General features: G+C 48.8%; 9 protein-coding genes across 9 annotated transcripts; 5 read left to right on the top strand and 4 right to left on the bottom strand.

The window, feature by feature from the left end:
* Positions 1-299: 299 nt before the first annotated feature.
* On the bottom strand, positions 300-1,493 carry YALI1_D22704g (mitochondrial 54S ribosomal protein mL44; the record flags this gene model as incomplete). The annotated part of the gene is made up of 1 exon (XM_502972.3): positions 300-1,493. One exon carries the CDS (start codon positions 1,491-1,493, stop codon positions 300-302), a length of 1,194 nt encoding a protein of 397 aa, XP_502972.1.
* A 731-nt stretch (positions 1,494-2,224) lies between these two features.
* On the top strand, positions 2,225-3,071 carry YALI1_D22691g (uncharacterized protein; the record flags this gene model as incomplete). The annotated part of the gene is made up of 2 exons (XM_066094305.2): positions 2,225-2,227; positions 2,802-3,071. The coding sequence occupies 2 exons, from the start codon at positions 2,225-2,227 to the stop codon at positions 3,069-3,071; spliced, it is 273 nt and encodes a 90-aa protein (XP_065950377.1).
* Positions 3,072-3,551: 480 nt separating this feature from the next.
* On the bottom strand, positions 3,552-5,540 carry YALI1_D22663g (uncharacterized protein; the record flags this gene model as incomplete). Its single annotated transcript, XM_502971.3, has 1 exon — positions 3,552-5,540. One exon carries the CDS (start codon positions 5,538-5,540, stop codon positions 3,552-3,554), a length of 1,989 nt encoding a protein of 662 aa, XP_502971.3.
* A 934-nt stretch (positions 5,541-6,474) lies between these two features.
* On the bottom strand, positions 6,475-8,256 carry YALI1_D22636g (CBS/PB1 domain-containing protein; the record flags this gene model as incomplete). The annotated part of the gene is made up of 1 exon (XM_502970.3): positions 6,475-8,256. The coding sequence occupies one exon, from the start codon at positions 8,254-8,256 to the stop codon at positions 6,475-6,477; it is 1,782 nt and encodes a 593-aa protein (XP_502970.1).
* A 5,957-nt stretch (positions 8,257-14,213) lies between these two features.
* Positions 14,214-15,059, bottom strand: YALI1_D22568g (uncharacterized protein; the record flags this gene model as incomplete). Its single annotated transcript, XM_502969.2, has 1 exon — positions 14,214-15,059. One exon carries the CDS (start codon positions 15,057-15,059, stop codon positions 14,214-14,216), a length of 846 nt encoding a protein of 281 aa, XP_502969.1.
* A 2,998-nt stretch (positions 15,060-18,057) lies between these two features.
* On the top strand, positions 18,058-18,732 carry YALI1_D22538g (uncharacterized protein; the record flags this gene model as incomplete). Its single annotated transcript, XM_068282761.1, has 1 exon — positions 18,058-18,732. The coding sequence occupies one exon, from the start codon at positions 18,058-18,060 to the stop codon at positions 18,730-18,732; it is 675 nt and encodes a 224-aa protein (XP_068138862.1).
* A 4,518-nt stretch (positions 18,733-23,250) lies between these two features.
* On the top strand, positions 23,251-23,809 carry YALI1_D22485g (uncharacterized protein; the record flags this gene model as incomplete). Its single annotated transcript, XM_068282760.1, has 2 exons — positions 23,251-23,314; positions 23,364-23,809. 2 exons carry the CDS (start codon positions 23,251-23,253, stop codon positions 23,807-23,809), a joined length of 510 nt encoding a protein of 169 aa, XP_068138861.1.
* Positions 23,810-24,115: 306 nt separating this feature from the next.
* On the top strand, positions 24,116-24,429 carry YALI1_D22476g (uncharacterized protein; the record flags this gene model as incomplete). The annotated part of the gene is made up of 2 exons (XM_068282759.1): positions 24,116-24,197; positions 24,248-24,429. The coding sequence occupies 2 exons, from the start codon at positions 24,116-24,118 to the stop codon at positions 24,427-24,429; spliced, it is 264 nt and encodes an 87-aa protein (XP_068138860.1).
* Positions 24,430-24,590: 161 nt separating this feature from the next.
* On the top strand, positions 24,591-25,199 carry YALI1_D22471g (uncharacterized protein; the record flags this gene model as incomplete). The annotated part of the gene is made up of 2 exons (XM_068282758.1): positions 24,591-24,713; positions 24,759-25,199. 2 exons carry the CDS (start codon positions 24,591-24,593, stop codon positions 25,197-25,199), a joined length of 564 nt encoding a protein of 187 aa, XP_068138859.1.
* Between the last annotated feature and the right edge of the window lie 331 nt (positions 25,200-25,530).

The raw sequence follows: 25,530 nt of genomic DNA, 5'->3' as shown, positions 1-25,530 counted from the left end.
TCGACATCATCACCTAGACTCCGGTGCAGGAACCTTCCACTAATATTTCAAGTATGCTGCTTCATCATCAACAAGCAATAGGTAAGGAGTGCACTCCAACCAGACCACTTCAGTTCTTTACAAAACATTCGTAGAATGGGTAACGAAAATGTAGCTAGTCTACAAACTGAATGATCGCAGAGAATTCAGTTGTCTACTCGAAACATACCTGTTCCCGCTCCCCATGCTCATTGAATCATTTTATTCGACGTCGACGTCTCCGGCACTCCTTGTGTCATGCCTCAGCTCTACTATATACACTAAATAACAACGGGACCCTTGTCGATAAAAGTCCCATTGTACCCCTCTTCCTGGGGTCGGGTCTGCTCAATGGGGGAGTACAGGTAGTATCCCTTGAGAGCGTTGACCGAAGCTCGGATCTTGGCCTCGGCAAGCGACGCTCCCTGGCCTTCTCCAAGCTTGTGCTTGCCGGAAAAGACACCAACAACAAAGACGGGGGCCTTGGACAGACGGCCGGTCTCGGCCATGAGTCGGGCCTCAGGTCGCTCCAGTCCCTCTCGTGCACACACTCGCACAATCTCCTTGTGGGGCTGGTTGAAGGAGAAGAGCGACTCAACGTCGACGGCTCGCGACAGAATGAAGTTGTCGATGAACTTAAGCGCCTCGTCTCGCGACACGTGTGCGTGGATGGCGGCCACCAGAGCCTGCACAAACCGGGCAGCCGATCGCTCGTAGCCCTCGGGAGCTGACGAGTCAAACACGTAGACCTGCGAGTCGTAGTTGTGCTGCGAGTTTTTCTTTTGCTTCTGGTTGTATTTCTTCACGTCGGATCGGGGAGTGTAGGAGTCGAACACACCGTCCTTGGAGGCGTTGCTGACGTCGTCCTCCACGGGCTTGTATCTCAGGTAACCCAGGGTGTTTGCGAGCGAGTCGTTGGACATGTGTCGCTCAAAGGCAGATCGTCGGTCGGTCTCGACACCCCAGGACTCGGCCAGACGAGTCAGAGATCGCAGACTCAGATGGGAGTCCAGCAGTGAGTTGAGAATGGGTAGAGGAAGCCGGGGGTACTGGACCACAAACTTCTCCGTCACGTGATACTTGAGCAGACTGCCGCCAAACACAGACATGCCGTAGTTGTCGGCCAGCTTTCGGCCGTCCTCTCCCACAGTGTCGGCCTCGGGACAGGTCAGACACTGGGCCAGAGTAGACAACGGCAGAGCCTCGGGCAGACCAAGACGAGCATGCAGAGTTTTGAGAGCAGGCGACTGTCGGGCCAAGTCACCGGGGACGAGGTAGTCGCCCTTGGCCACGTCTCGAAGATTGACACTCAGATCAGAGTTGGGGTACCGAAGAGCTGTGGGGTCCATGGTGGGGGCCTGGGGAGGAGTCTTGGGTTTGTGGTCAGAGGTGAAGCTTCTCGGGGCGCACGTGATGAGTCTGGACCGGGACACGGCCACTCGAGACACCCGCAAAAGTCGACTGGTTCGAATCATCCTGTCGTGGTGATATGTGGAAAGTGAGTTGTGAGTACAGCTGTAGGGAAATTTTCATGATGCACAGGGTTAGGGTGTGGGAGGAGGGTGGTAGTTTCTGGGCGAGTGTCGACCTTTGTTAGAGTTTGGGTAGTGATAAATAGTTTGAAATGAGTTATTTAGTGTATATGGCTTTTTTTTTCAAAAAAAAGTGGTATTATTGATATATAACAACGCTCGTAATCTGTATGTAGAAGGGACATGAGGAATTTCATTATATGGTGAAAAATTGAAATTATGAAAAAAATTGAAAGATGCAATCGATTTTATTAGCACTTTAATTATCATCTGATTGATTTCTCCATTAGTTTCTGATCATGTTCATATATTTACTCTGATTTGTTTCAACTTGTTCATTATATTTTGATTTGTTTTAGCTTAATCATTATATTATGATTTGTTTCAACTTGTTGTGAGTATGTTCCCAATAGTTCCCAAAACAGCCCGAGTATCTCAAAAAAATTATATTTTAGTCATTAATTTTGCAATCACCTAAAATTCTTGTCAATTTATTATCCACATTTTTCCTAATTTATCCAAATTGGTATAATGGCGAATCGAGCATGTCTCCATATCCGTGTCCCGGCTGACTAATAAAAATAGAGTTCGCTCCCAACCACCAATCACCGACCAGCCAAAGACTAGAGGTTTGCAGAAAGGTAATCCACACACTAACTGCAACATATATCAAAATGGTGAGTGCGAGCGGAAGGATTGGAGGGCGAGAAAGCGACGAGAACGTGTGCTACGCATGCGACGAGGACATGGGTGGTTTTTTGTTGGTTCGAATCGGACTTTGGAGCGACATATGACCCAGTGATGAGATGAGATGCGATGACATGTGTCTGGGTGAAACGACAACGATAAGGGCTGCGTGATAACGACAAGGGCTGTGCGAGCTGCTTGCTGGAAGATCGAAGCTGACCTCGGCGCTTGATCTGAGCTGTCATTGAACAGACACGGTGGGTGAATGTGGGGTATGACCATCCAATGGTTGCAGCAGCATGTCAAGTTGTGTCTGAGATCGTGAGCAGAGATGCCACGTATGAATGAATGAACGTCATGGACCCGTCATTTTCACTGCTCAGTTCACTCCAATGACAGTCTCATCGCACTGCTCGTGGAAACGCTCGGACGCGCTCAAGGCAGTGGACCCCGAGCACGACAACCAGACGCAACGAACAACGACCCAAGCTAATATCATCGTTTCTCAATACTCCATAACTCGCCGTAACGGCGCTTTTGTCTCATTTGACTCTTCTAACCCAGGGCGGAGGACGATATCCATTCCCTAAAGACGTCATTTCTATGACCGGAGGCTGGTGGGCCAACCCCTCCAACTGGAAGCTCAACGGCCTTTTCGCCACCGGCATCGCCGTCGGCCTGGCCCTGTGGGTTTCTACCGCCACCCTTCCCTACACCCGACGACGAGAGGGCATCACCTCCGAGTCCGACATTTCCAAGTGGAATGCCGCTGCCGGCGTGTGGAGAGAGCGACACGGCAAGATCAGCACCGGTGAGGCTGCTGAGTCTGAGTAAACACAATAGATTGATTTGAATGAACCATGCCGACACTTGTGCAGTCACTACTTGTAGTGTCACAGCAAGTTGGTTGTAGACCCAATCACTATCGCTGCAGGATGCTTCGGGTGTCTGGCTACTTGTATTTCGTACAATTACTGCTTGAAACCTGTGTCGCGTAGATATCCTGTGGTTTAATATCTCTGGAAGAGCGTCTGAGAGCACAAGTCCTTGTATCGTGAACATGCAGACCCAGCCGAGACTCCGTCGTGCTGCAGATGAAATCGATACGACAGATGAGTATATGTACTGCCTGTTCAACTGGGTGTAGTTCGGGCGGCGTTATACTCCAATCGGTTGTTCCCCACTTGCCACCATTAAACCGTGGAAGCTCGATTTTCGTTGCAGTGTATAAATAAATATTAATTAGTATATGATACGCCCCTCGGTATGCAGACACTCTTGACGGGGCCGTGGTATCAATCGCAGTGGCACCCCTCAGATCCTCCATCTCGGCCGCTCAAACCGATACAGCTTGATCTTGCTCTTGCGCTTGTTCAACAACGCCAGATCGGCCTCCTTTCTCGCCTCAATCGTCGCCAGGCTCTCATCATGCGTCTCAAACTTGTCCCTGGCGTCCAGCCAGTCGCCCATCAGCGTTGTTTCGCCTCCCTGCAGCTGTCTGTCTCGTTCCAGCGCCTTTTGGTCCTGCACCGTATGCTCTGGAATGACGGGGGGCTTGGGAGGAGGCGGTGGAGGAGGAGGATTGGGATCCATTCCAAGCATGACTCGTGAAAAAGCCGCAGTTCCAGGTGAAAACCGCATCAGAGGAACCGGTGCAGGAAGATCGGCCCGAACAGGTAGAGAAAGGTCCGTAGTAGTGTCGGGGTTGGGCATGAGATAGAAACTGGTACGGTCCTTCCTCTGAATCTTCTCCAGGTTGGCCAGAAACCCCAGCCCAAAGTCTCTCTTCCACCGGTAAAACACAGGTTTGTTGTTGTCCTTAGTGCGGCCTACAAAGATGAAGTTCTGATTACCATCTTCGTCTCCCTCGTCTTTGACAATGTAAGTCGTTCCGGTGCCAATATCGGCGACAATTCGTCCTCCTGACAAATGAGAGGCCGCGAACCGCCCATCGTTTGAAAAATGCAGTTTGAGCCGTCTCAATCTTCCTCCTCCCACCTCCTCCACTCTTCTCTGAACCAGATTCATGGCCAGCATCTCCGGTCTAACTCCCGACGCCACCTTGGTGACCTTCATGGGGCCATTCTTGTGCACATAATCGTCGCTTCTAAGATCTTCAAACCCCAGCTTGGCGAAAAGAGGCTCCGAAATGCGATTTCCTGTCGGATGAAACTCCAAATCGGCCCATAATGGAGTTAGAACGTCGCCCTTGTAAATGTAGAGTATTCCTTCGTACGCCAATACCTCCATATCTCGCGTCTGACTGTTCACAACGCTCACAATCTGTCGCACAAACCTGTTTTGAGGATCGGGATCGTAGTACATGATCATAACGTCGCTTGACGCTGCTTGTTCTCGTGTGAATCCAATCAGTCCGGCATTTCCAGACAGTAACACATTGTCAAAATCTGACTCGTGCGGCACCAGCATTGTACTGTCGTCGTTGCGGTCAAACAGCAATGTGGATCCGTCGGGCGTTCGGCCACAGCTCGGCTTGTCGATCAGATACTGCATTCTGAGCGGGTTTAGCCGCTGTTTTCTCTGTCTGGGATCCGGCCGAAGCTCCCACAGCCACACCACGCGCTCATTTTCGCCCAGACACCGGATCGTCGAGTTCTCGTGGCCCGTGGACACCTTTAGGCCGCTCGGACAGGTGAAGGTCCGTTCGAACGGAGGCTCCACCGGCTGAGGAGGCGGTTTCAGAACTGGACGCCCCACCTTGCGTTTCTTTGGCTTCGGCTCCTGCGGCTCCTCCATGGGCGCAGCACTGCTCACAAACGTCTTGAGGTTGAACTGCCGCTTGTTGAAGTGAAGTAGAGAGCCCTCGATGTGAGTGCTAATCGGACAGGGAAGCTTGAACTGAGACATGTCGAATAGCGGCTCGAAATCGTTAGGAAGAGGCCCGTTCAAGTCCACGGGATCCAGATACACCGTCTTGTGGTAAGGGCCATGGTGCGAAAAGTCCGCGTGCACAAAGACAGACCACTTGCCGTTTCGCACCCGCATCATGGAATCTGCCCTGCCGAGCACCAATCTTGCCGCATCCTTCCACGACTTCAAATCAGAGCCCGCCTGCGCCACTTGCATCCACGGAACGCGTTTCTGAACCCGGTTCCGCACATATGGGGTATCTATGGACTGCAAATCCGCCCGAAACGTCTGGCAGGTATCACTGTAGGCTATGAGGTCGCCGAGCTCGAGCAGATCGAGAATCTTCAGCAGGATTTCCGTCGGCAGCCGTGGCGGAATATACGAATCTTTCATGTTGAAGACGACAGGTCCACACGTGACGTGTGAAGGCATGTGAGTGGACGTACGTGTGTGTGTCTTCTAGTCTGGGGTAAGTTTGTTGAGCGCGTGGGTTCGATTTGGGGTTGCGTCGAAACTGCGCAAAGTGTTATTCGACAGATGGCCAATCACAACAAGAGCAATCGATTGTTTTGAAAGATAGTCAATCAACTGCAAATTAAATATCCACACTTTTGCTTCCAACCGCTTCTACAGGTACAGCTACTCGCACTTTCTCCACCTGCAGTTTCCTCCTAAGTATGTACTGTACATACTACTGTACTGTACTTGCACATGTATGCCGACGAGAGGACATCACGGACCGAACATACAAGTAGATAAATGACGCAAAAGTGGAATTAATGCCGAGGAATTGAGCGTCTTTAAGAGTTCAAACGCGATGGAGTTGGCTTACGAATCCGTTTCCGCAGCTCTGAGCACGTGATCCCTCCAAAGCTCCTTCCCTCAATCATCTTCCTTACACTGGCATTATATGGGTTATTCAGCACTCATATACGGAAAGTCGAGAGACTTGAAAAACGAGATATCACACGGCGCAAGCAAGATTGCTCGTACTGTACAAGGAAAATATACTTGTACTTGTACTGTACTTGTACTCTTACTGTACTCCATCACCAAAAGTAACTTGGTGGAGGTACTTATCCTAACCAAGTAATTTACTTGCCTTTCATAAATGTCCAAAGCAGAGCAATACACTCAATGGTGACACATCCTCGTATGTACAATAGTTGTCCTTCGCTGAAAACATTGCCATCATACCATCCATTTCCTCTCATTGTCACTCACGTTATCACTTTTGATTATAATTAGTCCCTATATGGTAAAGCACGCCACTGACATGTGTTGTAGTCATTTCATTTCTTAGACCACGAGTGCAGTTGGAACGTACAGTAATCGACACACTCACCCTCCGTGCTGGTCAGTGTGTCTATCTGGCTCGGCCAAGACTGAAAGCAACAGCGCAAGCAGCAGCAACCACAGCAACCGCACCAGGCAGCAGCAGATCATTACTCAGACCAGGGATGATTTCCGGAGCAGGAGCAGCGGCGGCCTTGACGGGAATTTCCACAGAGTCCTCCAGCTTCTGCGTCACCACAGGCTTGACTTCATTATCGGGATGATGGATAAACAGATCGGCCTTCTCCAGACCAGCCCGTCGGGTGATGGAAACAGCATCCAGCAGATCTTGGTCGGATGTGATGGCCACAATATCGCCCTCGTCATCAATGTAACTGATGGCATAGTTTTGCGTCACAAGCTCCACGTCGCCCACAGACAGTTTGTCGGAAATGGATGTTCTGAGAGCAGTAACACCAGCATTGGGCACGACTGTAAGACGGTGGTTTCGGCCGCTGGGAGACTTGAACTTGAACTGGAAGGGCATGGTCGCAATCATTCCAGCGGCGTTGCTGCCTGGCCGGTCGTAGCCATCGGTGGAGATGGAATCGGAGGGACCCACCTCTCCCACACCAAATTGGGCGAGCTCGGAGTGGCTCACTTCCGGAGACGACACAGAAACAGGCGACATGATGCGGTTGTGGCTATTGGTCTCGGAGCCAGCCTCGGAGCCGTCGTCCAACGACATCCAGAACTTGTTCCATGCAGGACCCTCGGAGTCACCGGTGCTCATAGTGTTGATCTGCTCCAGAGTGGCGTAGGTGAGTTTGAGCACATCGACAACACCCACAAGCTCGGCGTTGGGGCCCATCACAGGCAGGTTCAGGTATCGGCCCTCATGCATGGTTCGGAGGGCGACCTGGATGGACATGTTTTGAGGAGCCACGTCAGGATGGGGGGTCATGACGCGGATGACGGAGCAGTTCTTGGGGTCCAGACCGGCAGCAATGACTCGCAGAACGACATCCTTACTGGTGAAGATACCCTTGACCTGGTCGTGGTCGGTCACCAGCACGGCGGTGGTGTGGTTCTGTTTCATGAGAGAGGCAGCCTCGAATACGGTGGTTCGGACATCAACATAAGTGGGTGGCGTGCCGTCGAGCACAGACTCCAGGTCGGGGCCCTCCATGCGTTGTTTGAGAGCCTCGACGTAGTTGATGATCTGGGCGGGCTGCGACGATCCCAGCTCTGTCTGCACACCTTCCAGGGCGTCGTACAGCTTTCGAGAGCTCTGGTAGGCGCGCTCCAGCTTCTCCATGGCCTCATGGTAGCACTTTGTGATATCCAGAATACCGGAGACCTCGTTGTTTTCGTCCATGACGGGCAGATGACGGAAGCCCTTGTTGACCATGAGATTGAGACCTTCGGTGGCACTGGTGTTGGTGGTGGCGTAGAGCGGGTTACGAGTCATGATCTGGTCGACGGTGGTGACGGAGGCATCGAGGCCCGAGCCCACGACCTTGAACGCCAGGTCTTTGGCTGTGAAGATGCCGCTAATGTTGTCATCTTCAATCACCAGCACGCAGTTTTCTCTCTTTGCGCTCATGAGCTGTGCCGCCTCGGACACCGACGTCTTGGGCTTGATGGTGACGGCGGGCGACGGTTTGAGCGCCATGACCGTGCCGGACACAATCTTCTTGGTTGGTTTGGGGCGGACATGGCTTCTTTTGCTGAGATCTGTCTCCAGCTTTCGGCGGATCGCCTCGTCCTTTTTCGACTGTCGTTTTCGCGATTCCGTCAGCGAGTCGATTGGGCTCTGCGTGCCGGACGTGCCCGAGTAGTTGGAGAACCGCGACGGCGTGTTTCGAGACATGTGGAGCGGTTTTGCGGGGGGCTTGGACAAGTCGTGGTGTAGTGAACAGTACTGGTGATGGGTAGAGGCAAAATGCGTGTTATTGTTTTTGGGAGATGCAACTCTAAATGCCAGGGAGAGGGAGGTCGGGAGCAGTCCATCTCTGTCGCAAACGACGTTTGCGACGTCGTGACGGGATCCAAAAAAGTGCAATCTGACGAGAAACCTCCAAAGAAAAGACAGGAGTCACCTCCGCCTCCGTAAATACGCAGCCACACCGAATCACAAGAGCCCCCCTGAAACGGCGCATCTGGCGTATGATAAACTCTATTGGGCGGCGGTCGCCCGGGAGACGTGCCACCAAAAAACACGAGACCCGCTGGCCAAACGGTGCAGATGAGACGTGCGTGGTGGGGCGGGTTTTTCGTGCAGAGGGGACAAATAAATGAGGGAGTCCGGCTTAGTCATCGGGCAGTGGGGTTGGGGGAGCGGGGGGGGGGGGGGGGCGGGAAGCTTGACTCGTCACGTGAGTGTCGACAGTCCGCCAACAGTCACGTGGACCCAAGCCTGTTGGCACGCTTGGCTCCAGTCTGTTAGTGCCAGCTGAGATGAAGGGTCCAATTAAACCTAACTTAACTAACTCAATAGCTTCACGTGTAGATGGTGAGTTTGATAACAATTTTATCAGGGAGATGAGAGCAAGGGTGGAATTATGGGCTGAGATTGTTGGCAGGTGGTTGGTGGAGGTGGATTGTTGGTAGGTGATTGGTGGCAGGCGGTTGGCAGGTGGGTTTGTGTCGATATTTTCCGTTTGGGCCGTTTATTGTAGAGACTGTTCCCGTTCGTGATGGTGAATCCACCTGAGTAAATACGTGTACATACATTACAGTAGGTACAGTACTTCGAAAGGGTATTTATCATGTGCTCTATCCCCCTCCTCCAAGTGTATCAACTCCCTAAGGAATCTCTGTGGCTGGAGAGTGGAGTTGTGGTGTCGGAACGACTAGCAAGTACTGTACTGTACTGGTAGCGAGTGATGAGTAAGTGGTTAAAGTATTTGAAAAAAGGATTTTTCCTGTTAAAGTATTTTTTTTTTTTTTTTTTTTTTCCTGTTAAAGTATTTGTTATAAAGATTTATTTTTATTCAACATTTTATGTCTGAAGACACTGACTTGACATGATACCGATACAGAGCTGGTAGCTACTGTCGCAGATGGTGTATAGAGATCTTCTCAAGGAGCTACCGTGGCAGATGATGTATAGAGATCTTCTCAAGAAGCCACCAAGGCACAGCTTGTGGTGTTCAAAAGCGTCATCAATCTCCAGGGTACATCCGATGACAGAAACGGACATTCGACTACGGTGTGATGGTACGACAGGAAATACACGGACACACTAGCTCCCCACACAAGAAGGTCTCTAGTTTCGGCAGTGGGTATATCACTCTAGTGGTAGTCTGAAAGTATGGCCACAAGAGGTTGGAGCCTCGCCAACCAGAGAAGGACTAGTTAACTCAGTCTGCAAAGGTTCCATTGGTAAGTAAGTCTTTCAGCAAGATGTGGGATAATGAACAGTGTGTGTGGACAGCAGATTCCACCAGCGTGTATTGCTCACCTCGTTTGGTTGAAGAGGTAGATACGAGCTGATACGAATGTGCCATTGGTTTGGCTCGTCATTCAGACGCAAGGCAACTTCTCCTCTGGGAAGCTCATATCTTCCAGTCTATCAGTTCTTCAGCTGGTCGAAGAGGTCTCCTCGAAACGATAACAAAGTCACAGATGAGAACAGTGTGTATACAACTTGAGAACAGGCTTGAGAACCGATGGTTCACAACCAAGGACTTCAGAACCAAAGACTTGGAACCCACCCGACTTCACCCCAACTTGGACACCGCGTGGACTTCAAAGTACACAACTCGGACTAGAAGAGGTCAAGATGTCGTCATATTCCACCAGAGACTTCACCGTAGAGTAAGTCAACCCCAAGTAGAGACAGGAACATTTGCACATCAACTGGATCCTTACCCACCATGGAACAAACACAGTTTCTGGGAGAATGTCCCTCAACGCGACGAGAAATGCATCTATCAAGAACCCGCTCAAGATAATGGTCCAAACAGTTGACTGTCGATTGTATCATCCATCCAACTTCGCCTTTCCGTAGTCTTCTCTTTCCAACTCACTCGGATGTTTTCTCAAACCTGATTGGTGACATTTCTGACGGTTCTTAGAATCCTGGCACCCTTGTCTGCAACATGTCCCTCAGCAGCGCCAGCTAAAATCAGCTATCGGTCCGAGTATTCACCGAATCTCGAGCATTGAATCTGTGAAAACACAAGTATAAGTGTCTGCACTTGAACATCCGCCGGTAAAAGTACAAACAGTTGTACTGTATACGGTGGCACGCCGCCTTGAGCAAACAAACAGCCAATATCCTATAAACACCTCGTTTTGGGATTCCAACTCTGTTACAAGAACTAGTAATGGTATATATATCCACCTACAAGTACAGATACCTGTGGAACGAGGGTTCTGCTTCTATACAGGTCTTATATTTGACCCCCTCAACTGTATAGGAGATTGTGTCTTACTAATGAGGCGTACCTGAAGAGTAACCAACCTGCCATAGCACTCCCTATCGATATGATAGAAGTTGAGCGTCGATGGTTCATATGATACATTTTCAGTGTTGGACTTGAGCCTTGGACAAGTTGCCCTAGCCCCCCTCCCCACCACCACATGACGATTCGAACTAGTCTAGCGTAACGGAAATAAAAAGCGAGACGACCACAAGAGAAGACTAGTTTTAGTCCCGTACAGTAGGTCCATGTCGTATTCGCATATCTGATGGTACGGCAACAAGTGGCATCCGGCGTAGGAGAACACTTGGCTTGGGGTGATAAGACCGCCAGCTATGATAGACCGGTCTGCTATTGGCCCATGTCGTCATGGTTGCACACAGTGTCAATCAATAATAGCAGCAACTTATTACTGAACGCCGGAATGTGGCAGGCCCGCAGAACTTTGGAGAAAAGTCTTCTTCAATGACTACAGACACAGTAAACCCATCTTGCTATGATCTTCTGCAGTGTCTGCGCACACTGGGATGCACAGTTAGCGTCTTGGGGGTCTGGAATCTCGCCATTAACGCATTCTAATGCTTTCCAATCCCCCGTGCACGTATTCACTCGGTTCTATTGAGACACCAGGTATAAATGGATAAACTGAAGCTTTGAAATCACGTTCAGTTATTGATAACAGGAGCCGGAAATGTATTGGCGTAGCATTCTCACACTTGTGTGTAATATGGAACCCTGTAGATTCCCCTGTCTATACCTCACTTCTGCATGCAAAGTCGAAGGACATTTCTGACGATCGGAGAGGGCCCGGGGGACCGACTATGGGCGTCCATCAGGTGAGTGTACCGGCTTTAACGGGGGTTCACGAGTGCTTGTGAACTTGTCGTCTCTGTGTGTACTGTTTTGGGGGATGTTATGCTAAAAGGGGCCAAGTCAGGGGCGATTCAAGGTGACTGGAATGAAAGCAGAAGCTGATGAGCAGACTCGAGGGGTCATTTCAGCTTTTTTATGGAGTTTCAATATCTAAATCAATCAACTCCTCGAGGCGTGGTTGGTCTTCAACGCCGCTCTTCTGGTAGAATGCAATTCCCGTTCGTCGAAAGAAGACATTAGTTTTAATCTGGAATCACCCGCCTGTATATGGGGTGACCTGGAAGTACGGCAATGTATTTATTGCAGTCCCAGGTGTCGCTTGAGTGAATTCTCGCAACTCTGCGGGCGATACTGAAGGGTTTGGGGGAGGTGAAGAACGGCCGAAACACGGGTCCAAAGAAAGCAAGGAGAGTACGAGTTGAGCGAGGGTAAGGTGTTGCTGGAGTTGAGGGAAAAAAAAAGTGACGCTTCAAGTTTCTCTAGAAGCTATCCAGATACTCCTCATTTATCTCGCAAGTAAGCGAGGTCCCCCAAAGATGTGACATTAGCAAATATATCGCAGTAAAAGCGTAATATCGCTTAGTCTCTTTCATTAAAAAACACATAAAAGCTCATGAATTCTTCTCTATTAGTTTATCAACTTGTGACTAGCATTTTTGAATCTCCGTATGAACCGCACAATTTTGAACATCTCAGTTCTCTCCTTCCTCCACAACACCACACGAGACAACACACCACAAGACCAACAACAAAAACGCCAGGGATGCAAACACTTGACTAAAAGCATCTTTTAGTCTCGGTGAATCTCGCAGCATTTTCGCCCTCTACATTACGGAGTCCTGGGTCCATCAGAGGCCTGGAGTCATCCCCGGGTTCTCGAGTGAGTATTGGAGATGAAGAGAGTAATTGAGAGAGATTCGAGAGGGAGTGATTGCCATAACAAAATGATAGCGGTTCACGGAGTGTTTCAAGCAACTGCTCTTGTTTCTACCGTTTTTGTGAGACAGACAATCGATTTTACAAGTGAAGCGTGGTGCGGCAATAGATGGGGCAGTTAGAGAAGCCGAAAAGGGAGCGCTAAAAAGATGAAACAAGTCACAAATTGTCATCAAGGATGCTATAGATAATATTATCAACTCCAGTCTCTCGTAAGCCTCCATTAACATCATCTGCGTCCGCACACGGCACTATGGTGGCGTGAATGGCGATTCTGATTGCTAATGCATACTTTGGTGAGCAAAAAAATAACAAAATTGAGCGGATTGAAACAAAACAAAGATGGCTGTATACTCAGATTTACCGATCTATTACAACCATCAACTCCAATATCTATAACAATCATAATATTCGTCGTAAAATGTGTCGGCAAAACCATCCTTCAATCACCGTGCCAAACGGTATTCACTTCTTCTGTGGCCCCCCACTCCAACAGGACCCGAAATGGAGCAGCAATAAGTGCAACATTTCATCGACATAGACTCGGCCGCTTGTCTACTATAGTTTTCCTCAGAACGCCTTGGCAGCTCAGGCGGAGATCAAGAGGGGCTGGCTGTAGAGGAGATTCAGGAGACTCTATAGGTGTTATTATACACTAGGAATGGAAGCTATGCTGCAATAGATGCACCGATCACCGCAGAAGAGGCCGCAGTACTCTCCAAACATGGTTTCTGACGCCCAAAAGCAAAGAAGATGGGCCAGCCCTGAAGACTATATGTATTGTTGAAACGTGGCAGTTTAGTCAGCCAAAAGATGCCGTACACGTGATTGCCAGCTTCTTTGGGCATGTTTAGACGACGGTGTCAACAGTCTAGTGTCAAAAGACTGCTAAATTAGAATAGTCAGCTGATACTGAACAACGTCCGGCACTACTTGAAAAGTCTAACTAAAGTTATTTAAGCCTAGATAGGAGGCCTAAACGCGGGAACCGGGGGACCCAAGGATGTTTCTCGACATGAATTGCGCAGTATTCAGGACCAAAGAGTGCGTTTTTTTTGGCGCTTGTGCACCGCCCCAACGCCGTTATCCGTCATGTTGGTCTAGCCCCATATTAGCACCCCGCTAGACCAACTAGACACACTAGCGGCACTAACCGACTAGAAGGGGCTAATGCGCAGGTACCACTCTCGCAGGTGACCTGAAGAGCAGCGATTTGTGCTGAAATTCTGTGATTCAAGTGGTAGAAGACGAGAGAAGGAAATACAAATACAAGTTTCATCTCCGACCCTCCAACAGTTGATTATCACCAACTAAACTTTCACTCCAAGAGAATACAAGCCATTACAACAGAGTCCACCAACTTCTAAGAATCTATTGTGCTACATGTGTACACATCCCAGAGTCATACGTAATGGTGCAAACTGGCATCAGCTCAGTCAGTCTGCTCGCATACTCTAATAATTTATAATATACATCCACCTCGTCACAGTCTTCTTGTCTCGTAGCATCTGTGACACGCTCTTCTGCATTGTCTTGCCCCTCGTCATTGCCCCTCACTGTAGCTCCCTGGCCGTGACATGATGCCAACTCGCTACTGCCACCTGGTGGCACTGGTCAACAACTCGTATTGTTCTCTGCACGCATTGGAGGTGAACTTGTTGTCCATCTTCTGCGCGACAATGTGCCATTTTTCATTGTGGTAGTCCTGTACCGCCTTGGTGAGATCCTTCAGGTCCTCCGACGTCCAGTTCTGAGACTTTTTGCGTAGCTTGGTACAATATCGCACCTGTAGAGCGCCCGGCGTGCGTCCAGGGAAATGCTGCGCTATCCTCTTCCACGAGTACTTTTGGTTTTCCTTGAGCTCGATGAGGAGTTCATCGTCGTCCGCCGTGAACTTGGCCTTTGAATTGCGCATGGGCGCCACGCGGAACTCATTCTTGGTGCCCGACGATGACGCTACCGTGTTGGTCACTCCTCCAACGTCCATGTCCTTGTCTCCAAGACTGCCAAAGGCACTCTCATGATAGTATGTCTGGGGGTTGGGCAGATGGGTGGAGGTTGTCTGGCTCATCATGTAGGGCGTGGACGAGTAGCGGGTCATGGAGTAGTTGCGATAGGGCGAGGTGGAGGCCGGCGGGCCACCTACCACTCCTGAAGACGTGTAGGGTCGAAAGTAGTTGCTATATGAGCTATGCAGGGGAGGCTCTGTTGGCGTTGTTAGTGGCAGCGGCGGTTGTGGAGTCGGTACTATCGGCGGCTGTTGCTGTTGCTGTTGTGACACATTGGATGATGGGGGTATGGACTGTCCCACCACAGGTTGTTGTTGCTGCGTGTGTTGCTGTGTGTGTTGCTGTGTGTGTTGCTGTGTGTGTTGCTGCTGTTGCTGGGACAAGGACGACTGTTCCGGAGACCCCAGCTCGGGGCGGTCGGTGTTCATAGCAGGGTTGTAGGAGGTGATACTGTGTCGGGAGAGTCGTGTGAGATTACTTGGTCATACTGGCCTGTGTTAGTGGGGAGAAAAGGTGACCAAGCGGTTGGAGCGGCTGCCGAGTGGCAATGGAGAGGGTCAGGGGGGCATTCTGCACTACCGCCAGTGGTCTATCGGGTTCTGTCTCTTCAATTGGTTCTGCGAGGGTGTGCCTGGTTGGGGATTGTGGTGCGTTGCACTAGGATTTGACATTGGGTCACACCGGACCCTGGTGAGCCGAGTCTGAACAACACGGGTTTCAAAGTGCCCTGGTGTGTGCCGCTTCTAAATGGCATGTCGCTTCGCCTGTCGACACAAGTCTGTCTGTGTCGGTCACTATGCCTCCGTCCCCTGCGACTCCGATGCAGCAGCTGGTATCAAGCCTGAAAATGTCGAAATTTGAGAAGCCGTCAAATCACCCACAAGACAGCTGGAGACACGCAACAAAGTCGTCCCGAACCGCACGGGCCACGAGACTCCAGCCACAGCCCTCTGGAGCCGAAATCGTCTCCGCCCCCCATAGGGGCCCGTGTAGACCCCAATACCACGTTCCTGGATCCGCTCCGCCGGGCCTGTCCAGCTGTCGCAGACCTCTCGCCGTTCGCACTCACGGCTGTCGCTACCAGTCAGCGATACTCACCGTGTATTCGTCTTGTATCCTTGGGTTCTGCACTGTGCTAAACTATATAAGTGTTTATCAGACACCAGCTCAAAGTTGAGCAAAAGGTAAATGTGGTTAATATGTATAGTTTATAGGTGTATGGTATAGCGCTGGATAGCCTGGTGGGTAAATGTTACATGGGTACTTATAGGGTGGCTTATAAATATGTTTTGGCAGTGTGTGTCTTGTTTGTGGGGGTTTGGGACCGCGGGGTGGGAGGAGATTCCCTGAGAGCTTCCCCACCGGCTGGAGGGGGCGGGTTTGGCGCCTGTGACCGGGCGCGCCACCTGGTCGCCTGGCCCCAACGGCCAATTCCTCCACGTTGGCTAGCTCCTCCTCCCAGACTCCAAGCTCGACTTTCGGCCCTCGCCCCTCCAGCGCTATCCTCTTTACATTACATCCGTCGAACTTTGTGCACAAAGAATTTGGTCTTTGTCTGAATCAGACCAACACCTGTGCATAAACTTACATCATCGGGCGATCTTGAGAAACGCAAAACGGAGGGCTCGTGGAGGTAGCGATTGAGGTGAGCAGACGGCGGGAGACGGCGGGAGACGGCGGGAGACGGCCGGGGTCCAGCTGAGAGGGCCGCAACGAGGCGCAAACGTGGCCGGTGGCCGGTCGCCGTGGCCTCGCCGTCTTCCGGAGGAGGAGGCTCTTTTTTTCTCAGAGGCCCAGACCTAAAAAGGGTCTTTTTGCCAAAAAGCCCAATTGCCCAAAATGCCAAACATGGAAATTTTCAAAGTCGGATTGGAGGGCCAAAAACATGAGAAATAAATAAATAAAACAGTTGCACGGACAGCGAACCCACCTGGCCACTCGCCCATATTGTGGACGACGGGCTGCGGGGTTTTAACACTTATGCTCTAAAGACTTGTTTGGATAAATTGCATTTATAGGGTGTCGGTACAGAATACAAACAAAATACACAACAAGTATTTGTTGGCCAGTTTTGAAGACAATGCCTTTGAAAACTGGCAAACTTGGAGGACAAAAAGTGAGGTCCTCAACTCCATCAACAAAGTGACCCCACCGACACACCACCACCCCCCCCTCCTCCGAGGCAGCATCGACCGCCACTACGCTGACTGTCCCTACCCCCACCAGCCTCAGAAGTCAAGAGCTATGATAACAATATCATTTCATAAAAGACATATACGGGCTAAAAGCCCCCAATAATAACCAAAACGGAGACCGCTGGAATGTAGCACTTTCCGAGCGGGTCATAAATATCAATATACGCGCACAAATCCGGAGCCAAGGAGGCCGTCCTGTCGAGCCGGGTTAACATGGAGCCATACAAGCCCGAGTTAGATTCAAAGTCTCGGTTGGTCCATTCCTAAACATGTAGTATTCCCACACACCTGGAGCACATCACGGTCTAGAACTCCCCGCCTGACCTCTAGCTCCTGCTCTAGCGCACGCTAAGCCCTCTCCACACTATACCGCCCTAAATCCACCAAAGTAGTTCCGTCTGACGACGACGAGAACTTGTAAGCGAGCCGGGATGCATCGACCGCAGAGTGTGGCCAGCGAGTACAAGTACAGCTGTTAAGACGCCTGGCAGACGACTCTTGAGACTGTGGTGGAAGGCCACCAGTTGGTGGGCCACCACGGGTGACCGAGCGCGGTCTAGACTAGTCTCTACGCTGATGATAACAGTGTAGGAAGCGAGCTAACCGGCTTGTTGTGGGGCTGGTGCGACGATATCGTGGCCGACAGAGTGCACCGTGGAGGAGACGCAGGTCATTGATGGACCCAGACACTTGCGGGACTCGCTGGATCGGGCTGGACACTTGAGTACGACATTACAATTCTTTTCGACATTTTTCTGCTTTTTTTCCGCCATTCAAACGCTCACCGCATTCTCCTGTTCATCGGCATTTCATGCTCTCGTCGCTGCAAACTAGCTAGCACCACGACACTGATAACATCAGCGAATGAAAATGGAGTGACACAACAAGCATAGGACGGCGGTTAGGACACAAGAGTTAGTTGAGCAGGACAGCTGACCATCACTACCTGTGAGCACGCTAGCAGATAGACGATGTTTTTTTCTTTTTTTTTTCCTGTTTTTTTTTTTTCTTTCTTTTTGATGGGTCGGTAATTTATTTCTGTGGTCGCGAAAACTCGGAGATTGCCACGTGACTCTAAAACACTGATCAGACGACAAATATCTTTTTTGCCCTTGATCTGGCACTCTCTCGCCAAGATCAAAAGTCTTATTCTCTTTTTTTTTCTTCTTTTTTTCTTTTTTTTTCGTCTTTTTTTCTTTTAGCGACTAAGACGACGACTGACTTGTGGTTTATGTGCCCTATCTCAGTACACCAACCAAGTGGGCTTTTCCCCGCCCTCGCCCCTTTGTTGCTACCAAACATGGATGTTTTCATAAAAGACATTTATTACTTCTCGCGAGAGACGACTGCCGAGCTTAGGCTTTTGCAAGCAGAGGTCCGAGAACCAACGCATCTTAGAATGGTCTGGCAACGGTTGCATCCCCCAGCAAAGCTCGCCCGAGAAAAACCCTTTTCGGCGGATTCTGTGGCCTGTTTATTACCAAAGTCAAAGCTCGTCGCTCGTGTTTTCCCCTGGTTCAACTCAATATTAACCCCAATCTCTTACGCCTGGTTCATGCTCAGATCGACAGTCTGGAAAAGCCCGGTTGAAAATGAATGTTATTCGTTGGATTTGAGGGGAGAGATACATGTGGCGAAATGGGGGTCCGAAGACTTGATATCAAGAAGAGGAGTTCTGAATATTTACCGTCCGACCTATCTCGCCATTTCTACACTGTTCTCCACCATCTCCACCACCCCGACTGCAGTGTCAAGCACATCTCCGTACTGTACTCTGAGTTTCACATTCTTTTCCCTACATGATGTACATCTGTATGCCACTCCACAAACTCTGTTCGCAACGGTTGAGAGTCAATTGGGGTGGAAAAAGTTGCTACTGGCAAAAAAAATATCTAGAAACAATTGAGGACGCTCCGCGACCAGGTGGAAACTTGAGCGTCTTTGTCTCATTGACCCCCCACAGTTAGCGTCTTTGACTTTTTTGGGGACAGACGACTTTGGAATAGCTGGAGAAGGACAAGTGAATCCTGATTGCGATAGATAGACGGCCGAGTAAGAGATACTTGTGCGATAGATTGAGAGAGAGTTGTGGGATACCGTAACAAATTTACGGATGATGACTGGAGACAGAGTCGGCAATGCTCAAGTACTATACTTCGCAATTCCCCCAGCTATCATCCACTCGATCTCTAATTACTTGAGGCCAATATTTCCTCTTGTACCTCGGCAAGTGGCACTTGACCCCTTTCAACCCTGCACTAATTCGACTAGATCCGCATAGCCGGTACATAAGCGTTAATTTCGCCATTTTGGACTCAACGGGCGCACAACGGTTGTTCGGGGGTCCAAGCGCAGCATAAAAATGTCGAAAAATGCCAAACACCCCTGCTTTCCGCCATCGTGGGCCAAAATCACTCATTTACTCGATGACATATCGGTCCGATAAACGTGCAGCAGAGTTAATGCGCACTACAAAGTTTCCGAACGCATCAAAATATACAGACACCTGCAGCCCGCAAGATGGAGATTGCGGCGGCTGGAGCGCACGTGGGGACAACTTGAGTCCACAAGAATATTCTCCCGCGAAATTTATTCCAGATCCCGGTTTCACATTAGTAATCACACTTACTTCAAGTCCTCTTGGACCCTTCCAAAATTGGAGCTTTTAACCGACCCCTGAAAAGATACAAGTGTAGCCGTACTTTAAGTTACAGGGCTATTCTTGGCATCGGATGAGAGTCAGAGGCAGTGCCACAACAATATTAAAAATAGTCGGAGTATTTGCAAGGTAAATTTTGGGCCGCCCAATGAAAAAGCCTTGTATGAAAAAAAAAAAAAAAAGCATTTTGCCAACAAAAAAATCACTAAAAAACGTGAATATTTATTAAGATACGTGAAAAAATCAACCGGGTCCTCCCTCTCTTCGCCATCTGTATGCGTCGATTTTCTTTTTGGGACTGCTTGCTAAACAAAAAAAAAAGCACAAAAAACCTTAGCTGCTAACGCCATGGACTTAAGACCACTTGGCACCTCAGCTCCTGTATATTTTTGCAACTGCTTAATTACATTTTGGCAGCTAATAGGGCGGGTAAACAGAGCCCAATCGACAATCAAGACGTTTGCCAGTTCCAATAGGGACTAGAAAGAGGTTCAGGGTTGGTTTCGGAGTCCGAAAAGTTGGTAGACAACTCACCATTCGAGAGACAGATTATGAGTGTGGCCTTTGTTTCGAATATAGGCAAAGTATCCGAGCAACTAACCTAATTTTCCACGAGGATGTGTATTGACACTTGTAGGGCAAAATGGACGGTCCCGCAGTGGAGATGAGGAGATCGGAGACATCATCAGCAAGTGCTAGGGAGTAGGATTTTCAATGTCTCTAACGAGCCGTTTAGCAACTTACTTTGTCCAGCTAAAGGTATTTAGGTAAAATAGCCATTAAATTGTGATTTGAACCTTGAAATACCGACAAAGTATTTAATTTATAATTAAACGAATATAGCTGGAAATTCCACGGGGAGTTAATCAGAACATGAGTTGAAACGAGGGCTCTCATTTTTATTATATACTTGTTCCAAATGAGCGTTTACCACAGCACCACCAGCCCTTCAGTGTCAGCTCATGGCCAGGAGAGAAACAACACCTCTCGCCCTCATATAGCAACATGACACGTCACCAGAGTTGAGACTCTGTTTTTCCGACCTAATGTCTTCTATCTGGACCTAATCGTGCGCCTTGGGCCGTTCTTGTTCCAAACACTATCGCCTGTAGGAGACGACGAGAGTCGATAAAAGTGTGTGTGCCGATGTCATGGAGAGGTGGGACAAACGGCTTGATATGTAGGAGATGCAATACTGATCAGCGCACATCTGCACGGCTGGAGAAGGACGAGTCCCTCATCTGGGCTGATTCTCCATTCGGAAGCACAGATCGTCTGCGCTACAAGAACAAGTGCAAAGAGACAGAGCCACTATGGATCGTACGTTCCGAACAACCTAGTCAGTCACCCAACATGCTGACCAGTCATAGAAGAGCTTTTCGGAGCCCGAATTCGGTTAACTCTACGTTTGCAAGATAGGTTAAGGACAGGGGTGGGTGGAGGAAAAGTCTGAGATATTCTGGACAGGAGCCATGTAGACAAGATAATGGAGTCTACCACAATAATCTCAGGGCTGTGGAGAGCGTTCCTATCAAGTCTGTTCTTCATCTGCGTTTTTATTCACAATTCTATGGTCTGAAATCCGAAAAGGCAAAACTGAGGGAAAATCAAAATAGAAGAGGTTTGAGTCTTCTAGACAAAACTCAACGTGATATGACAGATGACCAAAATGGAATCTCCGAGCCTCCACCCTTCATGTAGCGTGCTGTAATGTCTCCTCCGCCTCGTTCAGAAACCTTCATTATTGCAGCAGATTGAATGGGCCCCTGAGAAACTGCGTCAGAAGCGCTCAACTCCATTGCGGGTACCGGAACGAGTAGAAACACGACCACCGTCTATTCTTGGACTTTTCACGTCCCTGATATCACTATTTTTTAAATTTTATTCCTTGATTTAATCAGCCCAACGAGCATCAGACTCGCCCAAGGCCTCTTTTCAGAAGGGCGCCAGTGGCCGCAGAAGAACGTGCCTCGTGTGACTTTCTCTCGGAACAATCGATGGCGTAGCGTCACATTACAAGTGTTAAAAATACAAAATACAAAATACAAAATACGACCTGCTTGTACTTGTATTCAGGTGCATGTGTTAAGGGACGGATTTGCCTGACTGCACTTTTTGTTTAAATTTAATTACTGTAATATTGAAACGATTGTAGCTATGCTATAGACAATACACCAGTAAAAGTACGTGTAACAAATGTGAGCACGTTTTAGTTGTATTTTCTCCGTCATCCCCCCGATTTGTCATGAATTTATTCGTAATTTCGACTTTTTTTCGTCGTCGGAGTTTTTTCCAATTTGGTCCATTTCCCCCAAATTCAGTCCTCCAGTAACTTCGTATCGAATACGCCCTGTCGCAGCTACCATGCAGGTGATGCGGTTAAAAAACGGATACACGGATATTAGTGCTCAGTAGGGTAACGTGGGAGCACATTAGCTTGGACAGATCTGAGATCATACGAACTTGGGAACATACCATAATTGTTGATGGTCCTGAATTGCCAATGGAAAAATGTGTTGGTAGGAGATGGGATTTATTTTCTCTTTGTTTTTTCCCTTTGTTTTTTTTGTTCTTTGTTTTTTGTTTTTTGTTTCTTTTCTCTTTGTTTTGTTGGTCTTGGAATTTTATTCCCTCCGGTATTGTTTTTCCCTCTGGTTTTTTTATTTTTTTATTTTTTTATTTTTTTATTTTTTTATTTTTTTGCTCTTCTTTCCATATATTGATTCATTAGAGTACAAGAAAAAATCCAAATGAGGGAGACAATTTGCATCTTTCAAAATGTACAAAATGGGACGAGCGATAAAAGACGGTACCTCAACGCTGCATCCCCTAATACTACCGGAAACCCCAAGTTCTCTCCAACCAGATTCCACATTCAGGTTTCAGCCCTCTCGTGCTCACTGAAACTTTACCACTTGTAGGGCAACTCGTTGTTCATGCTCTGAGTTGAGACACGGCAACTTACAGATGATATTAAATTTAAACAATATTAACGGTGGGAAGAATTCTTAGTCATAACAGCCAATGGGTTGAGTGGTGTCTCACTGTCGTGGTATGTTTTCCGGCCTCTTGTTTCGGCGACCAACTATGCACTTTTGCGACTCTCGTCTTTTCCAGCTGTGCTGGTACAAGTACTTTATTGTACTGTTTTTTAATTACATTGAGACAGGTTTTTGTATTGTTTGTTTAATTATGACCCTTTTTTTTGGTTAAAACATGTCTACATTTGGTTAAAACACATTGAAAAAAACGGTGAGTACAGTAGTCCAAAAGTCATAGCTGGGGAAGTGGAAGCGAGCAATGCTGCACCTGGGCGGATTCGATTGTTCACTTCGAGTTAGAAGAAGGGCAGTTCAGGTGACCATCCAAAGGCGTAGACAGCAGGGTGCTACAGTAGGAGTATTCGTACATAAGTACACACAGTACATACAAGTATATACTAATACACGTTCTGTACATGGCGATGATATGAAATACACACGGAAAAGATAAACATACACTCAGGAACCGCCGTTTTCCGGAACCTAGCTATCGTGTTATCATAGAACATTATCACTATACAAGTGCTCGTACTCGTACTGTATGTACTGTACTTGTACTCTTTTCTATTAATGTCTTAGAAGTCCTTAATAGAGAAGAGTACAAGCTTACAGTACCATAACTATGCAATAGAAATAACACAACATTAGCTATTAATGCTGTAGGATTGGGCTACGGCAAGGTGAGAGATGGGTTAGTGGACGGCCAAAGACGTACAGTGCCTGTATGAGTGAGTTCATATCCGTCTGGTCACCAAGACACTCAGCCAAGCAAGCAGCCCCGACCCCAGGTCTCTAGGGACATACGATAACCTGTCACCAACATCGGAGACCGAAGAGTGACGTCAGACCAGCGTCGCCGAGGAAATGACCTAGACGGAGGTGGTCGATCACAAAAGTTGCTGCGGAAGAGGGTTGGCCCAGTAGTGGCGTGGAACTGCACAAAAGGAAATAACGTCTCTTGGCTGCTCACAAGTGTGCACAGAGCAAGACAGCTGAAACCACAGTCACCAGGGTGGCAGAAACATCCTATTAGCCTGGTTGCAGTCAACTCGGAAGCCCTCAACTGCCATACTCATGCCCAAACCCACTCCAGCCCAAAACCCGCCCGCTTGTCCACAACTCTGAACCCAAGTGTGAAAGCATCGTTTCGAGCGTGGAGCGCCGTAAGTTTACTGCAGTCTGCTGTCGAGCAAGCAAACATAGCCTGGACGAAACTGCCTTCGGACCCTTCGGGTGGTTCGGATTGGGACACAAACACAATGCGAGCAAACTCGTACTATTGACTCAAAGCGGCAGGCGACATGAAGGGTGATTATAGCATCAGGGTACAGCGTCTGGTGTGAAGAAGAGAGATTGACACCGTTCAGGTTATGAGGTTTGTATAGCCCGATGAAGTTTTTCTCCACTCATAATGCAGAAGTGCCGTCACTGTCTGTACTGTCACATCTCACGATACTCATAGGTGTACAGCACTGTCGCTCGGGACAGGCTGTGATCAACATCATACTCGTCCCGAAGTTTTGACATCAGTGACTCCGGAAATCTTCCAATAACACCATCACCTCCCTCAAGTGTATACCACCGGTGGCATGGAGAGCATGTCGCATTCCAAAACAACAACAGGTCTCCTATCGCACCACCAAGCTCCCTTTACCACCGTCGAGACCTGTCGTGCATCACCGGAGATGAACGAAATAAACGATGAAAGGTATATCTATCAGCAGACTCCTTTCCTGATCACATTTATGCAATCTCCAAAAACTCAGACACCGCTCTCATAATCCTAGAAGCAGAATCCAACACGCTCTTCAGGCCCAGTACTTTACTTTCGGCCAAGACGCTCCACACTTGCTCCTTCTCATCCACTCTCTCACCTGGACACGTTGATCCTCCTCCATCTTAGCGCTGCTCTCCCAATGTCGTGAAACTATCCCAAGCGTGAGGGTTGTGGTATCATGGAGTCCTTGTCGCGACCAGGGCGATATCAGACTCCCTAGACAACGTCAAACGGAATGTCTCACGCATATAGAGCCAGGGAAACATAGCTCGGGATATCTAGAGTATATGTTGCAGAGCTGGCAACATGGCGTATTGGTTAAAGACCAAGTCGAACAGATGGGGAACAATGCGGAACAATACAGAGAAGTGTCTCAAGTAGATGTGTGTACCCAGCTGCTGAAAAAATGTGTTATGTGAAAAGTTGCACATTGGATTTTGTTTGGATGGCGTGAGCATGTCCATTTAGATGTCTTACTGTTGGACTGTATATCGTTAGAGGACTTGGGCCTATCTGGACTGCCCTTACCTATACCGAGATTGTCTCTAGCTGCCTCTCTATGTCCAGAAATTCTTTACCGCGCACTCCAAAGCTGTTATCTCGTACCAAACGGTCGTGTGGAGCTGAGATTGATACCCAGAGGGGAGTGTCGTTCTACGCGACAGCTGAGGATGTTGTATGGGGACATGTTTCAAGCATCGTTGTCGTCGCCGATTGAACATGTTGACTGTCTACTTGACATATGTTTCAAGGACGAAGTGAATGAGAGTGTACGGAGGCGTTCTGTCGGCCGATTGCGTGATTGGAGTGGACTGATGTGTGACTTGATGGGTGCTGGAGAGATTGTTTTATATCCAGGAGGTGTCGCCTGTGTTCTTCCGCAGATTGTCATTTGACGTGATTTTGTCAGTGGGACTATACCTGGTCGTTAATGGACATTATTGGATCCTGGAGATGCAAAATTGTTTGTTATAACGACAACCGCCAAGTCCTTGTCGACCGTATCTCTTCTGCGTTGGTTCTGTGTCGGTTCTCGGTTGCTTTTGGTCCTTTCCGATGTTTCCAAGCGTCTGCTGTGTGTCAGGGCATTGCAAGGGTTAGCGAGCGAGTGGGTGGGTGAGCGAGTGAATGAGTGAATGGGTCTGGTGGGTGAATATGAATGAGTGAGTGAGTGAATGGTCTCGCGGTAGATATGAGTCAGTAAATGAGTGGATGGGTCTTGTGGGT

This window comes from Yarrowia lipolytica, chromosome 1D (assembly GCF_001761485.1).
Source record: "Yarrowia lipolytica chromosome 1D, complete sequence".
Lineage (NCBI taxonomy): Eukaryota > Fungi > Ascomycota > Dipodascomycetes > Dipodascales > Yarrowia > Yarrowia lipolytica.
This window is presented reverse-complemented; position numbering and strand designations above follow the sequence as displayed.